Genomic DNA, 18,055 nt, shown 5'->3' on the forward strand with positions numbered 1-18,055 from the left:
TTCAACCCAACCCAACCACACCCAACCCAATGCAACTCCTCACAACACAACACAACCACACCCAACGCAACCCAATCCTGAAATGGAGACTGGATCGCAAGGCGAAAGTTCCCCTGGGCATATACAATTTATGAATGGTATGTCTGTATGTATGTTTGTTTAGAAAATGGGGTTTTTAAAATATTTTAAAACTGTAATTTAGATTTGTTGTAAATTGTTTCACTTTGTTGTGAGCCGCCCCGAGTCTGCGGAGAGGGGCGGCATACAAATCTAAATAATAATAATAATAATAATAATAATAATAATAATAATAATAATAATAATAATAATTTTGGCCCTGCAGTCAACTGAGGTCAGATCTAACGGCCGCATTCGTAGCAGAAGCTTCCGGCTATCCTTCCTAAATTTGCATTCCGCCCTTGATCAAACAACGCCACAAAGCTCTGGACTGAATTGAAATAACATCCCCAACCAAACCTCTCCAGACTGCCCCCACCCCACATTAATTGTGCAGAATACCGGCCCCTAAAACCCTCCCTTCAAAACAAGAAGAGCGTTTGCCATTCTCTCCCCTGACCTCTCGTTTCCTTGTACCGCCGACCTTAGATGCAAAGCAGGAGGGTTGCGCTGCATAATTCATTCCAGGGGTTAAGCTCCGTAAAGCCTCTCAGAGGGGCATTATAGATTTTGGGCACTTCATTTAAAAAGAAAAAAGAAAGAAAGAAGCAATACTGTAGTCTTCTTTTTAAAGCAGCCCCTATAATGGCTGTGATATTAAATATTTAAACTTCAATGAATATTAAAAATTCTTCGTGAGCACCACAGACTGAGCAAAGGCTGCAAACAGCTGAGGCTTTTGGGAGGTCAGGATGCCCGATCAAGATTTGAAACCCAGGGACAATTTGGAGAGAAACAATCTGTTAGTTGACACACACACACACAGACCCTCCGCACACCCGCTTCCTCCAATCTCTGGGCTGTGCAAAATACCCACATCTCTCTTGGATACCAGAAATATTTTCAGCATCTTTTTCGTCTGCGTATTTGTCTCCTTCCAAAAACTGCCCTTTTCTAAAACATGCTGAAAAGAAGTAACTTGGGTTTTAAGGCTAAGATCAAACAGCTGGATATGACGAGACACAAATAATAGACACACACACCTCGATTAGGGGCGTAGTTTCCCCACTTGGGGTCATAGTTCCCTCTAAGCTGAACAGTGAGCAATCGCTCACTTAAAAATCATCATCAACTCAGAGTTTTCCAAACCTGCCCAGAAGCCGAGAGGGAAAGAGTGAGAGGGAAGGAGAGAGAAAGAGAGGAAGAGAGAGAAACAGATAGAAAAAAGAGAGGAAGGAAAAGAGAAAGAAAAAGAATGGGAGTAAGGAAGAGAGAAAGAAAATCAAAATCTAGTTTGAAACTAGCTCAACTATTTAAGTGGCATTTTGATATTGATAGAGTTGCCCTATTATGAGCTCACTGTTATAGACACACAGTACACTATTTTATTTTGAAATTCTCTGAGGCAAAACAGGGTGGGTTTTTTGTTTGTTTGTTTGTTTGTTTGTTTGTTTGTTCGTTCGTTCGTTCGTTCGTTCATTCATTCATTTATTATTTCTGTGCCGCCCAGTCCCAAAGGGACTGCCGCTCAGACACTATGCTTTTCCGCCCACCCCCCAAAAAATTAGAGGGAACACTGCTTGGGGTGTTTGTCAAACTTGACTACAAAGTTTGCTTATTTATATATTTAACTATCAAAAAACATCTCGACAGTTTGCAAATATTAGTTTCACTTTGAAGGCTGTTCCTGCCTTCCTGGAACATCAGGGACCACCTTCTGCGGCACGAATCCCAGCGACCAGTTAGGTCCCAGAGTGGGTCTTCTCCCGGTCCCGTCAACTAAACAATGCCGCTTGGCGGGACCCAGGGGAAGAGCCTTCTCTGTGGCGGCCCCGGCCCTCTGGAACCCACTCCCCCCAGAGATTAGAATTGCCCCCACCCTCCTTGCCTTTCGTAAGCTACTTAAAACCCACCTCTGCCGCCAGGCATGGGGGAATTAAGATTCCCTTTCCCCCTAGGCCTTTACAATTGTATGCATGGTATGTTTGTATGTATGTTTGGTTTTTTATATTAAGGGGTTTTAATTTGCTTTTAGTATTGGATTATTATTGTACACTGTTTATGATTGCTGTTAGCCGCCCCGAGTTTTCGGAGAGGGGCGGCATATAAATCCAATAAATAAATAAATAAATAAAATAAGAGACGCAATTGAAATATTTTGCTTTTCCACGCATTTTTTCCCTTCCAGGAGTTGCGGAACATTGACTGAGAGAGGAAAGGAGGGGGATCCTTGGTCACAAACAATCCTTTTTCGCGGAGCCATTTTTAATATAAAACTTGGCCAATTCCATCACACAGCTACAGGATTGTAAAGCAGAGCTTCAGAATTAATGACAAATATAATACGGAACGCTTTTATGCAGGGAGACCTTACACTTACAGCTAATCCATAAAGCAATTACAGAAGGGCAGCGAGAATCTGTCTCACTAAAAAAACCAGCTTAACTCTTTCGGGAGCTGCTGCTTGGCAGAAAGCAACGGGGCTGGTGATCCTATGTTTGAAGAATGCCCTTATCTGGGTCCTCATTTTATACTGAGCTATGATTTAAATGGGGTGGGGGGAGGTTCGTGGCCTAGTGGTTAAGACACTGGGCTTGTTTATTTTATTTATTTTATTTATTTATTTTGTCCAATACAAAGTGAAGGTTGGAGAGAATGAACATGTAATAATATATATCAAGGAAAAGGTAGAAGAGAAGATACGAAAATAAAATACGTCAATGAAGCAAAGAGGAATGGAAGAAAAGATATAAAATGCTGTATATAGGAGAGACAATTGGACAGGGGACGGAAGACACACTAGTGCACTTATGCACGCCCCTTACTGACCTCTTAGGAATCTGGAGAGGCCAACCATGGAAAGTCTAAGGGAAAAATGTTGGGGGTTGGAGGTTGACACCACGGAGTCTGGCAATGAGTTCCACGCTTCAACAACTCGATTGCTAAAGTCATATTTTTTACAGTCAAGTTTGGAGTGATTAATATTAAGCTTGAATCTATTGTGTGCTCTTGTGTTATTGCGGTTGAAGCTGAAGTAGTCGTTGACAGGCAGGATGTTGCAGCATATGATCTTGTGGGCAATACTTAGGTCATGTTTAAGTCATCGTAGTTCTAAGCTTTCTAGACCCAGGATGGTAAGTCTAGTTTCATACCTTCTACCGCACGAATCCCAGCGGCCGATAAGGTCCCACAGAGTTGGCCTTCTCCGGGTCCCGTCGACCAAACAATGTCATTTGGCGAGGCCCAGGGGAAGAGCCTTCTCTGTGGCGGCCCCGGCCCTCTGGAATCAACTCCCCCCAGAGATCAGAACTGCCCCCACCCTCCTTGTCTTTCGCAAACTACTCAAGACCCACCTTTGTCGCCAGGCATGGGGGAGTTAAGATATTCCTTCCCCTAGGCCATTACAAGTTATGCATGGTATGTATGTGTGTATGTTTGGTTTTTATAATAAGGGTTTATAGTTGTTTTATTAATTGGATTGCTACATATTGTCTTTTACTATTCTTGTTAGCCGCCCCGAGTCTGCAGAGAGGGGCGGCATACAAATCCAATAAATAAATAAAATATGCACCAAAGACAAATGTCAAATCACACTTGGTCAATAAAGAATTCTATTCTGTTTCTATTATTTCTATTTTTATTACTATTCGTTAGGAAAGAGGGGTTTTTCGCAACCTCATGATTTATATTTCTCCAAAGTCCCCAAATTTGGTAAAAGCCAGGGAGCTTTTCACTCTTCGGTGAAAGGGTGGGTAAGGAAAGCAGCCTCTCAAACTAGGGGCTGAAGGAGACCCAAGGGCATCCTCTTCCAAGGATAACTCAATGGGAATACACTCGTTCAGCAGGGTTTCCTTGGAGAAGGCACCGCCGCATAATTCACATCTCAAATTGAAATAGCAATGACTTGCTTACCCTGGTTTAGAGGTTAATAAATTGCGTGTCATGGTTGATGAGATGCTGACTTAGGCAGCTGCCGCTTGCATCCATCATGGCTCCATTTGCTGGAGAAACGGAAACCGTGCTGTCTTCATTTGTTACAGGTGGGTGAGATTCAACCTACGAGGGGCTGAGGAACAAGGGAGAGAGGGAACGGCCCTATTTGGACCGGGAGTCACTGCTCACAGTCACTCATGCCCTCATCACCTCGAGGTTCGACTACTGTAATGCTCTCTACATGGGGCGACCTTTGAAAAGTGTTCGGAAACTTCAGATCGTGCAGAATGCAGCTGCGAGAGCTATCATGGGCTTCCCAAGGTATGCCCATGTTACACCAACACTCCGCAGTCTGCATTGGTTGCCAATCAGTTTCCGGTCACAATTCAAAGTGTTGGTCATGACCTATAAAGCCCTTCATGGCACCGGACCAGGATATCTCCGAGACTGCCTTCTACCGCACGAATCCCAGCGACCGATTAGGTCCCACAGAGTTGGCCTTCTCCGGGTCCCGTCAACTAAACAATGTCACTTGGCGGGCCCCAGGGGAAGAGCCTTCTCTGTGGTGGCCCCAACTCTCTGGAACCAGCTCTCCCCAGAGATTAGAACTGACCCTACCCTCCTTGCCTTTCGTAAACTCCTCAAAACCCACCTTTGTCGTCAGGCATGGGGGAACTGAGATATTTCCCCCAGGCCTATATAATTTATGTATGGTATGTTTGTATGTATGTCTGCTTAATAATGGGGTTTTTTAAGTATTTTAAATTGTAAATTATTGGATTTGTCATGAACTGTTTTATTGTGTTGTGAGCTGCCCCGAGTCTACGGAGAGGGGCAGCATACAAATCTAATAAATAAATAAATGAATGAATGAATGAATGAATGAATGAATGAATGAATAAATAAATAAATAAATAAATAAATTTCCCCACGTCTTAAATACAAGTAGTCCTTGACTTACAACAGTCCATGTAATGACTGTTTCAAAGTTACGACGACACTGAAAAAATTGGCCGTCTATTTATTTATTTATTTATTGGATTTCTATAACGCCCATCTCCGAGGACTCGGGGTGGCTCACATATAAAAAACATACAATACATACTGTAATCCAATAAACTAATTAAAAAAACTAACACACACACCCCAAAAAACCCCCATAAAAATACAATCATTCCATTCACTCCACATTCTCTCAACAAATTCATCGGGCAGGGGGCAAAGATCTAATGGTTTTCCACACCGTTGCAGCAGCCTCATCGTCAGGTGGACAAAGTTCACATCCATGGCCGCTGTCTCACATTTGTGATGGTTGCAGTCTCCCGGGGTCATGGATCCCGTTTTGCAACGTCCCAACAAGCAAAGACAAAGGGGGGGGGGGAGCCAGATTCATTTAACAACCTTGGGACTAAATTAACGACTCTTTGTTTAGTGAGCATTCAAAAGTTACAACGGAAACTGTGAAAATAAATGACTTTTTAATAGTTATGACAGTCGAAGAATCTCCATGAGCCAATGAGCATATTTCAGATGCTTCATGTTACATACGAAGTGGTGGCACAGTGGGTAGAGTGCGGTACTGCAGGCCGCTAAAGCTGACTTTTAATTATTAGACTTTTAATTATTAGATTTGTTATATATTGTGTTATTGTTGTGAGCCGCCCCGAGTCTATAGAGAGGGGCTGCATACAAATCTAATAAATTGAATTGAATTGAATTGACTGCTAGAGCTACAGGTCAGCAGTTCAAATCTCATCACCAGCTCAATGTTGACTCAGCCTTCCATCCTTCTAAGGTGGGTAAAATGAGGACCCGGATTGTGGAGGCAGTAGGCTGGCTCTGTTAAAAAGTGCTACTGCTAACATGTCTAAGGAGATGGGCGGCATTAAAAATTGAATAAAATAAATAAATAAAATTATGGCCAGCAGCATCCAGGGTTATATAATCCCCTTTTGCGACCTTCTGACAAGCCAGATTCATTTAAACATTGGCGTACCAATTTATCAACTGTAGTGATTCACTTAACAATGGTGGCAAGAAAGATCGTGAAAAAGGGGGAGGCGAAGGTACCCTCGACCACTGTTGTAATTGTTCTAATTGTCAGAAAATCCTCCTTAGTTCTAGGTTGCTTCTCTCCTTGTTTAGTTTCCACCTATTGCTTCTTGTTTATTATTTATTCATTCATTCCTTCATTTATTTATTTATTGGATTTGTATGCCGCCCCTCTCCGTAGACTCGGGGCGGCTAACAACAGTAATAAAAAACATCATATAAATCCAATACTAAAACAATTAAAAAACCCTTATTGTAAAACCAAACATCCCTACAAACAAACATACCATGCATAAATTGCAAAGGCCTAGGGGAAAAGAATATCTCAGTCCCCCCATGCCTAACGGCAGAGGTGGGTTTTAAGTAGCTTACGAAAGGCAAAGAGGGTGGGGGCAATTCTAATCTCCGGGGGGAGTTGGTTCCAGAGAGCCGGGGCCACCACAGAGAAGGCTTTTCCCCTGCACCCCGCCAAATGACATTGTTTTGTTGACGTGACCCGGAGAAGGCCAACTCTGTGGGACCTAACCGGTGGCTGGGATTCATGCGGCAGAAGGCAGTCTCGTAGATACCGTGGCCCAGTGCCATGAAGGGCTTTATAGGTAATGATCAACACTTTGAATTGTGACCGGAAACTGATCGGCAACCAATGCAGACTGCGGAGTGTTGGTGTGACACGGGCATTTTTGGGGAAGCCCATGATTGCTCTCGCAGCTGCATTCTGCACGATCTGAAGTTTCCGAATACTTTTCAAAGGTAGCCCCATGTAGAGAGCGTTACAGTAGTCGAGCCTCGAGGTGATGAGGGCATGAGTGACTGTGAGCAGTGACTCTCGGTCCAAATAGGGCCGCAACTGGTGCACCAGGCGAACCTGGGCAAACGTCCCCCTGCCACAGCTGAAAGATGTTTCTCTAATGTGAGCTGTGTTCTACCCTCAGGTGCTTTGGAGAATGTAGTTTGACTCCTCCTTCTTTGTGGCAACTCCTGAGGTATCGGAAGTCTGCTATCATGTCTTCCCTGGTCTTTCTTTTCATTAAACTAGCCATGCCCAGTTCCTGCAACCGTTCTTTCCTTTTTGTTGCTCTTCTCTGCACTCTTTCTAGAGTCTCAAAATCTTTTTTTACATCATGGTGACTCATTTTTTAAAAACGAAACCCATTTTCCTGATTGGGGCTTTCCTTCCTGTGATTTGTCTTCCTCCCTTTTGAGGCCAAAATTGTGCTCAATAATCCCAAGACATAAGTTGGATTTGCCCAGACAGCCTCCTGGTCTTTCAGTTCTGACCGCCGTCCATTTCTACAATCCTGGCACTTTGCCCGAAATTCACGAAGGGAAGGGAGGCGCCCTCTGCCAACGGAATGGAGAACTGCACATTGGTACGCTGGAGGGCGAACGTCACGGCTCACTTGAAAAAGGAGGCGGCGGCGAAGAAAGTGACGTCACTGAGCCTTGCCCCTCTAGGAAGCCACGCTCGTTCTCCTTAACCTCTGGGGCTGGGCAGGAGGCGGGGTGACTGGCGAGAGGAGATCCGGAGGTGTCCGAGGTGCGGTGAGGGGGGGGGGGGGGGTGAGTTCTTCTCGGATCCCATGCTCCCCAGCCGCCGTCTCCCTTCAGAGGGAAGAGCGGATGCCAGTGCGGGAGGGGGGGGGGGTTGCTGAGGCACAGCAAGAGAGTAAAAGCCGGGCGAGGAGGAGGAAGAAGCAGGATTCGCACCTGGCTCTCCGAGGGCCCGATCCTGTCCCCAGGGTGGGGAGGGGGGCGAAGGGAGGCGGGGCGGCCCCTCCAGCTGCCTCCGGGCGCTGCGCTGGGATGAGCCTCTTGGGGCTCCGGGCAGGTTGGGAGAAAGTGGCTGAATCCTGTTTTCTAATTCTTGGCCTTTGTTTCTCTTTCCATCTCAGATACAGAAAGTGGAAGCCGTTTCTGCACAGCATCTTTCGTCCTTAGGATTAAAGAGAGAGAGACAGAGAGCAGAATAACTTGCAGGGCTAAGTCCTACTGCACCTGAAATGTCCCTGTGAAGGAAAAGGCATCTGGAGACCCACAAGAGTCCTTGGACGCCTTTGCAGTTGCTCTGCAGGACAGAGAGAGTATGGAGACCCCACCTCTTGCAAAGGAGGGAAACGGAAAAGGCCCTGCAGCTGCTCAGCCTAGGAAGGGTGGGGAGATCTGGAGAAGACCAGGGCAGAAGATCCTGGAGGAGGAAACCATGCTCCCTTCTGAAGTTCAGCCCCATACCTTCATCCGATACCAGGAAGCTGAGGGGCCCCGAGGACTTTGCAGCCGACTCCATGACTTTTGCAGAGGATGGTTGAGACCAGAAAAGCTCACCAAAGCCCAAATGCTGGACCTGGTGGTTCTGGAGCGTCTCCTGTTCCTTCTGCCCGCAGAGATGGAGGGCTGGGTGCGGGAGTGTGGAGCAGAGACCAGCTCCCAGGCGGTGGCCCTGGCGGAAGGTCTCCTCCTGAGCCAGGCGGAGGAGCAGAAGGAGCAGGTCCAGTTGCAGGTGAGAAATCTTGGGGGACTCAGAAGGGAACAGAGAATGTGTTTGAATACTTCACCCCTCCTTCCCAGACTTTTCTGGGGTTCATAATATATCGCAATTCACCAATTCCTGTAGGACAATGGTCTATTGTTTTCTCACTCAATCTCGCGGGTGGATATTGGGGGCTTTGAGGTTGGGTTCCGAACATAAGAATCCACTCTATTTCATGTGATGTACATTAATTCTGCTGCTTTTTTCCTTCCTCCTATTTGAAGTGTTTTACTATAGGGACCAAAGATCCTGAAGGAAAGAAGAACCCATCAAATGCCCCTCAAACACCGTTTTTCTGGAGGGTCCCTTGGGAAGATCAAAGTCAGGACACCTCAGAAGGTATTGGAAGATCCTCCGATTATCCATCTTTCTTATCTTCACCCTCTCTTCTCTTCTATAGAACACCTCCTCCTATTTTGTTAATTATGCACTTTGAACTTATTTATTCCTTACAGAGAAACAAGGAATGAAGCCTTCTGGTTTTTATGAAGGGGATCAAACAGCGGTTGGACCTCCAAATCAAGTAAGAAAGGGGGAAATTATTAGATTTGTATTCTCCCTTCATGAAGTGGAGCTGGTGTGCAGAGTGCTCTCTATTTTCCTCTCTTGTTTGGTCAGTATTAGTTTTCGTCCATAACATGAAAGTCATGATTCTGTTGGTTGTTGGGGGGGGGGGGGGGGTTGGCAACTGTAGCATACTGATGTTTCAGTGGTTGTCCACTAGGACTCCAAGATCCTTGTGGCATTAACTACTGTTGAGCCATGTATCACCTATTCTATGCCAATGCATCTGGTTTTCCTTTCCTAAATGTAGAACCTTACATTTCTCACTGTTGATTTCAGTTTGTTAGCGTTGTGAGTGGTCCATGACCAGCTCAGTTACTCAAAGATTCTGAGGAGGATGAACCGGGTCCATCTTGGTACCCGAGGCCAATGTTCTTGACAGCTGTCTCAGAGAATGAGAGTGAGGGAACCTGGGGAACCACCAGAGACTATCGAAACCCCAATGATGGTAATGCCTGACTTAGAGGAGGAGGGGGATATTGGGGACCAGGAGCCCCTTTTGTATGCCAGGGTAAGAAGATCACGAAGCAGAAAAGAATATCTTTATGGGAAATGTCTAGACATTGAATATCTCTAGAAAACAGTTGACCACAACCAGAGAGTATACAAGTGAGGATTTATTGCTAAAGAGACCTGGAGAATCAAGGTTTGTAATGGGGGGGGGGGGGTCCTAGATCTGGAGTTCCAGAAAGGCTTTGCTGGCAAACGGCTGTTATCCCTTTAAGTTCATTGTGCAGTGATGCAGATTCACCAGTGTGTGTTTAAAAGACATTAGACCCTTGAAGAATATGTCTAAATTGGATTTGGCGCACAGTTTCAGCCACTCGTTATTTATTAGCCAATTTGACTGGGAATGCTGCTAACATGGACAAAAATACTGACATTGTTTTCCAGAAATCATTCTAAAATATAATTTTGTTATTGGTTTGAATTCTCTACAAGTGGGTGTTTTTGTTCCGATCCGAGTAGCCCCAGGCAGAACAGTTATATGGGGCTCAATCTTTCGGTTCTACTATATCTCAGACTTATCTTCTCCAGTGTTGTTAAGTTGAGATTGGTCCCTGACTGGGAGAGCCAATCAGAACATGGTTAGTCAATGAATCTTGTCTGGTGACTCAATCAGCGAGTCAATGTGAAGTGTTGACTTTGCTTATCCAGAAACTGAGGAAAGAACATGTGGTATTGTAGAAATCTTTTTCTTATGCTTATACAGGTCATTTTAATCAGCAAAATGCAGTCATTTGTGAAGCTTCTGATTTATTTTGCTACACACAATGCAACAGGTTATTCCTGTCGATTTAGTCTTGTCTGCAAATTTGATCAGTTCCCCTTCGATCCTCTTGTGTAAATCATTGATGAAGATGGACAGATCTTGCGAATCCTCCTGTTCTGTTCTTTTTTCCGGGTTCAGGAGAGTCTTGTGTCCTTCGAGGAGGTGGCTGTGTATTTCTCTGAGGAGGAATGGTCTCAGCTGGACCCTGACCAGAAAGCGCTGCATTCGGAAGTCATGCTTGAAAACCGTAGGAACGTGGTCTCTCTTGGTAAGATTTTCCTAGTCACCAATCAGAGAGTTCAAGAAGGCTGATTATAATTAGTTTTTTATTATAAAACTACCATTACAAACTACCAGTCAATGAAGCAGTGGAAGTGATGTGTCGGTGCCTGGAGGCTGTTGGGGCCTGGATGGGTGTCAACAAACTCAAACTCAACCCAGACAAGACGGAGTGGCTGTGGGTCTTGCCTCCCAAGGACAATTCCATCTGTCCGTCCATTACCCTGGAGGGAGAATCATTGACCCCCTCAGAGAGGGTTCGAAAGTTGGGCGTCCTCCTCGATCCACAGCTCACATTAGAGAAACATCTTTCAGCTGTGGCGAGGGGGGCGTTTGCCCAGGTTCGCCTGGTGCACCAGTTGCGGCCCTATCTGGACCGGGAGTCACGGCTCACAGTCACTCATGCCCTCATCACCTCGAGGCTTGACCACTGTAATGCTCTCTACATGGGGCTACCTTTGAAAAGTGTTCGGAAACTCCAGATCGTGCAGAATGCAGCTGCGAGAGCTATCATGGGCTTTCCCAAAAATGCCCATGTCACACCAACACTCCGCAGTCTGCATTGGTTGCCGATCAGTTTCCGGTCACAATTCAAAGTGTTGGTTATGACCTATAAAGCCCTTCATGGCACCGGACCAGATTACCTCAGAGACCGCCTTCTGCCGCACGAATCCCAGCGACCAGTTAGGTCCCACAGAGTGGGCCTTCTCCGGGTCCTGTCAACCAAACAATGTCGCTTGGCGGGACCCAGAGGAAGAGCCTTTCCTGTGGTGGCCCCGGCCCTCTGGAATCAACTCCCCCCAGAGATTAGAATTGCCCCCACCCTCCTTGCCTTTCGAAAGCTGCTTAAAACCCACCTCTGCCGCCAGGCAGGGGGGAATTGAGATACTCTTTCCCCGTAGGCCTTTATAATTTTATGCATGGTATGTATTTCTGTATTTTTCCATTTTTGTTTGAATGTATGTGTGCGGGATGTGAAGGAGGATGTCTACTTTTATGTATCCTCTGGAGAGGAGAGGAGTGTGTCCGCGGGTCTGATTTTTGTCTTCCGTGGCATCAGGGAAGTTGAAAATGGGACACACAGATAGTTTCAGAGGCAAAAAATTGGTCCATTTATGGCCTGCAGTGTGCTTCTGGGCAAAAATGGGACGCGCGGAAGGCAAAACCTTTTTTTCTCGTTTTCCTTCTGTTAACGAAGGCCGGCACGAGATCCAGGACAGAATTCTTTGCCAAGAGAGGGAAGGCGTCTTCGTTTCAGAGCCTGTTGTGTTATATCTTGTGCAATTCTCAATACAGTAATACCTCATGATACGAACTTAATTGGTGCAAGGAGGAGGTTCGTAAGACGAAAGGTTCGTAAGACGAAACATTGTTTCCCATAGGAAACAATGTAAAGTCAATTAATCCGTGCAACCAAACACCCCACCCCCCCCCGCAAAAAAACGGCTTTCGGCGACTGCTGGGAAGCCGCGCGGCTGTTTTAAAAGGTGACAGCCGGCCTGGGGGGCTTCCCAGCACCCCCCCGAACCGAACCCGGGGTTCAGCAAAATTTTGCCTCTTCTTACGAACTTTGTTCAAGTTACGAACCGGCGTTCGGGAGGCTTCTGGGAAGCCCCGCCGCCCGGCTGTCACCTTTTAAAACAGCCGCGCGGCTTCCCAGCAGTCTCCGAACGCCGGTTCGTAACTCGAAAAAAGTTCGTAAGAAGAGGCAAAAATTTTCTGCACCCCGGGTTCGTATCACGAGTTGTTCGTAAGACGAGGGGTTCGTATCTTGAGGTACCACTGTACTTAAAGGAAAGCCGGCCTAAAATACTACAGTGGGAGATCACGCAAGATTACTAACCAGAGATCTTGCACCACTGGTCTCGTGTGATCCTGCACTAAAGTATTTTAAAGCCTCTGTTCTCTGGGAACTGACACCTGAACTTAATTCCTGAATAATTAACCAGAGGAACAACTTGCCTCTAGAAATTGTAAATGCTCCCAACAGTGGAAGTTTTAAGAAGATTTTCTATACCACTTCAGACTGAAGTGGTAAAGGGATTTTTGCCTAAACGGGGTTGGACTTAAAGATCTCCAAGATCCCTTCCAACTCTGTTAATCTATTCTTTTCTTTAACTCAAAACTGAGTAAAATTTACATATATTTAGATAATGTTAAAGAAAGGTGTTTTCTAGATATTTTCAAAGCTTCCATGACTCATGACTATAGAAATAATGTCTATACCATTTGTGCACTGTCTAAGCACACACACATGCAACCTAATGTCTTTCGGATAAATTCAGAAAAAAATTCATTTGACTTTCCACACTTTGATCTTTTTCTCTAACCCTTCCCCCTAGGCTTATAACATTTATGCGTGGTATGTCTGTATGTATGATTGGTTTCCTAAATTAGGGTTTTTAAATAAACTTAAATATTAGATTTGTTTATATTGTCTTATTATTGTTGTTAGCCACCCCGAGTCTACAGAGAGGGGCGGTATACAAATCTGATAAATAAATAAAATAAATAAATAAACATACATCCTAATGTCTATCGGAGAAATTCAGAAGGAAATTCACTTGACTTTCCACACATTCATCTTTTTCTCTAACCTTGTTAAAATTTTCATTTCCTTTTTGCTTTGAAGGTAATAATGGGCCCGAGAATCAAGATTCCTGTGAACTGTTCCAAGTGATCAATGCTAAAGATGGAACCGAGAAGTTTGGAATTGGAATGGAATTTGAAAGCCATGAGAGAAACCAGTCCAAGAATTGGAATCACGAAAGCTCATCTTCCACTGATGTTCCAATGCAACACTTCCTCGCCCGACCAGAGGAACCCTATAACCGTACATCTCAAAAGGGGAATGACACAAAAAAGAAGCCTTATAAATGTTTAAAACATGGAGAATGTTTTAAAACATGGAGACAACTTAATTCCCATAAAAGGATCCAGACAGGGGAGAAACCGTATAAATGTATGGAGTGTGGAAAGACCTTTACTCGGAGGGATACACTTACTTTACATGAAAGGATCCACACAGGGGAGAAACCGTATAAATGCATGGACTGTGATAAGACTTTTACTACAAGAGATGGTCTTATTTCCCATAAGTGGATCCATACAGGCGAGAAACCCTATAAATGCATGATTTGTGGAAAGACCTTTGCTAGAAGAAGTGGTCTTGCATCCCATAAGATGATCCACATGGATGATAAACCATATAAATGCATGGAGTGTGGAAAGACCTTTGCTCAGAGGGATACACTTACTTCCCATACGGTTATCCACACTGGGGAAAAACCATATAAATGCATGGAGTGTGGAAAGACCTTTACTCAAAGAGCTGGTCTTACTTCCCATACGGTTATCCACACTGGGGAGAAACCATATAAATGCATGGAGTGTGGAAAGACCTTTGCTCAAAGAGCTGGTCTTACTTCCCATACAGTTATCCACACTGGGGAGAAACCATATAAATGCATGGAGTGTGGAAAGACCTTTACTCAAAAGAGTAAACTTACTTCCCATAAGAGGATCCACACAGGGGAGAAACCCTATAAATGCATGGACTGTGATAAGACTTTTGCTACAAAAAATGGTCTTGCATCCCATAAGATGATCCACATGGATGATAAACCATATAAATGCATGGAGTGTGGAAAGACCTTTACTCAAAGAGCTGGTCTTACTTCCCATACGGTTATCCACACTGGGGAGAAACCATATAAATGCATGGAGTGTGGAAAGACCTTTGCTCAAAGAGCTGGTCTTACTTCCCATACGGTTATCCACACTGGGGAGAAACCATATAAATGCATGGGGTGTGGAAAGACCTTTGCTCATAGGAAAACACTTACTTCACATGAAAGGATCCACACAGGGGAAAAACCGTATAAATGCATCGACTGTGATAAGACTTTTGCTACAAGAGATGGTCTTATTTCCCATAAGTGGATCCACACAGCGGGGAAACCCTATAAATGCATGGAGTGTGGAAAGACCTTTACTCAAAGGAGTAAACTTACTTCCCATAAGAGGATCCACACAGGGGAGAAACCCTTTAAATGCATGGACTGTGATAAGACTTTTGCTACAAGAGATGGTCTTATTTCCCATAAGTGGATCCATACAGGGGAGAAACCCTATAAATGCATGCAGTGTGGAAAGACCTTTGCTCATAGGAAAACACTCACTTTACATGAAAGGATCCACACAGGGGAGAAACCCTATAAATGCATGGAGTGTGGAAAGACCTTTACTCATAGGAATACACTTACTTCACATGAAAGGATCCACACAGGGGAGAAACCATATAAATGCATGGACTGTGATAAGACTTTTGCTACAAGAGATGGTCTTATTTCCCATAAGTGGATCCATACAGGGGAGAAACCCTATAAATGCATGATTTGTGGAAAGACCTTTGCCTCAAGAAGTGGTCTTGCATCCCATAAGATGATCCACATGGATGATAACCCATATAAATGCATGGAGTGTGGAAAGAGCTTTACTCAAAGAGCTGCTCTTACTTCCCATACGGTTATCCACACTGGGGAAAAACCATATAAATGCATGGAGTGTGGAAAGACCTTTACTCAAAGAAGTAATCTCACTTCCCATAAGATGATCCACACAGGTAAAAAACCGTATAAATGCATGGAGTGTGGAAAGACCTTTACTAAAAGAGCTACTCTTACTTCCCATACGGTTATCCACACTGGGGAAAAACCATATAAATGCATGGAGTGTGGAAAGACCTTTACTCAAAGAAGTAATCTCAATTCCCATAAGGTGATCCATACTGGGGAGAAACCATATAAATGCATTGTGTGTGGAAAGACCTTTGCTCAAATAGCTGCTCTTTCTTCCCATAAGGTGATCCACACTGGGGAGAAACCATGTAAATGCATGGATTGTGGAAAGACCTTTGCTCAAAGGAGTAAACTTACTTTACATGAAAGGATCCACATGGGATAAATGTATAAATGCAAGGATTGTGGAAAGACCTGTACTTAAAGAGCTAATCTTACTTCCCATAAGAAGATCCACACAGGAGAAGCAGTATAAACGGAAGGAGGGTGGAAAGACCTTTGCTGAGAAATGTAGTCTTATTTCTCATGAAACACATAGGGGAGAAACCATATAAATGTGTGGAGTGTGGAAAGAGTTTTCCTCAGAATTGTCATCTACTCATAAAAGGATCCAAGCTTGGTAGTAACTATTTAGCAGTAGTATTGTGAGTGTTCTTGTCAGCCTCTGGAAATGCCAGATTCAGAGGAAGACAAAGGGGCAGAAGCTGTAAACTATCCTGATTTAATCTTTACGTTCTCTTCGCTTTTACTATATACTTGTACTGTTTCGGGTCTATATGACCCGACCTATTAAAATGTTGATTTTAACTACTGTAAATGTTCTTTTTCAATACCTATTTCATTATTAAACTGTATGTGAACATGGTTGATCATAAAAAAGTGGAAAATGAAATTAAAACTTTATTTTTATTTTCAGAAAAGTGTAACACGGGCTGTTTGCAATTATGTTCACTTCATAAATAAAGTAGGTTGCAAGTTCCAAATTACATCCTTGTTTTTAGAATGCATTTCTTGAATTTGACTGGTTGACTGAGTACCATGTTCTACAAATTCATCTATCCGTTCTTTACCACGGGGGGGGTGGGGAGTGGGGGGAGATTACTGACCCCTTCGGAGAGGGTTTGCAACTTGCGTGTCCTCGATCCACAGCTAACTTTAAAACACCATCTTTCGGCTGTGGCGTGGAGGGCCTTTGCACAGGTCTGCCTAGTGCACGAGTTACAACCGTATCTGGACAGGGAGTCTTTGCTCACAGTCACTCATGCCTTTATCACCTCGAGGTTTGACTACTGGGGATACTTTTGAAGAGTGCTCGGAAACTTCAGATCATGCAAAATGTGGCCTCAAGAGCAATCATGGGCTTGCCTAGATATCCCCATGTCTCGTCAACACTCTGTGGTCTGCACTGGTTACCAATTAGTTTCCGGCCACAATTCAAAGTGTTGGTAATGACCAAAGGACCCAGGGGAAGAGCCTTCCCTGTGGTGGCCCCGGCCCTCTGGAATCAACTGCCCTCAGAGATTAGAACTGCCCCCACACTTCCCGCCTTTCGCAAGTTGCTGAAAACCGACCTATGTCACCAGGCATGGGATAACTGATGTATCCTCTTGCTAAAAAATTTATATATGCTATGATTGCAATGTATGATTATTTTAACAATATGGGTTTTTAAACTAAGTTTTTAATTATTGGATTTGTTATATTATGTATACCATTGTTGTGAGCCGCCCGGAGTCTTCGGGGAAGGGTGGCATACAAATCTAATTTATTATGATTATTATTATATTCCCCATGCATCACAATCGCATATCATGCCGCCTTCATTGCATCAGCGGAATTCCGCCCGGCCACTCTGTTTAGGGTGACCCGCTCCCTTTTTAACCAGGGGGGAGTTGGGGAGCCCTTACAGAGTACTGCCAAGGATTTTAACATGTTTTTCGCTGATAAAATTGCTCGGATCCGGGCAGACAATGAGTCAGTTGAGGTGACTGGGGCCCATACTTGTCCACCTGTCTGGGAAGAGTTTGATCTGGTGACACCTGATGAAGTGGACAAGGCCATTAGAGCTGTGAGTTCCACCACCTGTTTGCTGGATCCGTGTCCCTCCTGGCTGGTTTTGGCCAGCAGGGAGGTGACACGGAGCTGGGTCCAGGAGATTGTCAATGCTTCTTTGGGGAGGGGGTCCTTTCCGGAACCCTACAAGGAGGCACTTGTGCGCCCCCTCCTCAAGAAGCCTTCCCTGGACCCAGCCATTTTCAACAACTATCATCCAATCTCCAACCTTCCCTTTATGGGGAAGGTTGTTGAGAAGGTGGTGGTGCTCCAGCTCCAGCGGTCCTTGGAAGAAGCCGATTATCTAGGCCCTCAACAGTCAGGACTCATGCCCAGCTACAGCACGGAAACTGCTTTGGTCGCGCTGATGGATGATCTCTGGCGGGCCCGGGACAGGGGTTTATCCTCTGTCCTGGTGCTTCTTGATCTCTCAACGGCTTTCGATACCATCGACCATGGTATCCTTCTGTGCCGGCTGGAGGGGTTGGGAGTGGGAGGCACTGTTCTTCAGTGGTTCTCCTACCTCTCCGGTCGGTCGCAGTCGCTGTTAGTGAGGGGTCAGAGGTCGATCTCTAGGTTGCTCCTCCCTGCTATTTAATATCTACATGAAACCGCTGGGTGAGATCATCCAAGGGCATGGGGTGAGGTATCATCAGTATGCAGATGATACCCAGC

General features: G+C 44.8%; 1 protein-coding gene across 1 annotated transcript; it reads left to right on the plus strand.

The window, feature by feature from the left end:
* The first annotated feature begins 7,554 nt into the window (after nt 1-7,554).
* LOC139173204 (zinc finger protein 585A-like) lies at nt 7,555-16,314 on the plus strand. The gene is made up of 6 exons (XM_070762815.1): nt 7,555-7,642; nt 7,998-8,602; nt 8,857-8,971; nt 9,088-9,155; nt 10,608-10,737; nt 13,381-16,314. Exons 2-6 carry the CDS (start codon nt 8,189-8,191, stop codon nt 15,711-15,713), a joined length of 3,060 nt encoding a protein of 1,019 aa, XP_070618916.1. The 5' UTR covers nt 7,555-7,642; nt 7,998-8,188; the 3' UTR covers nt 15,714-16,314.
* The last annotated feature ends 1,741 nt before the right edge of the window (nt 16,315-18,055 follow it).

The sequence above is a fragment of the Erythrolamprus reginae genome, chromosome 10, assembly GCF_031021105.1.
Source record: "Erythrolamprus reginae isolate rEryReg1 chromosome 10, rEryReg1.hap1, whole genome shotgun sequence".
NCBI lineage: Eukaryota > Metazoa > Chordata > Lepidosauria > Squamata > Dipsadidae > Erythrolamprus > Erythrolamprus reginae.

Bases quoted from the DNA above. Each gene is read 5' to 3' on its own strand.
- LOC139173204 (XM_070762815.1), top strand. From the start codon at position 8,189: ATGGAGACCCCACCTCTTGCAAAGGAGGGAAACGGAAAAGGCCCTGCA. The intron at 8,603-8,856 runs GTGAGAAATCTT...TCCTATTTGAAG, and splicing joins AGGAGCAGGTCCAGTTGCAG to TGTTTTACTATAGGGACCAA. The intron at 10,738-13,380 runs GTAAGATTTTCC...TTTGCTTTGAAG, and splicing joins TAGGAACGTGGTCTCTCTTG to GTAATAATGGGCCCGAGAAT.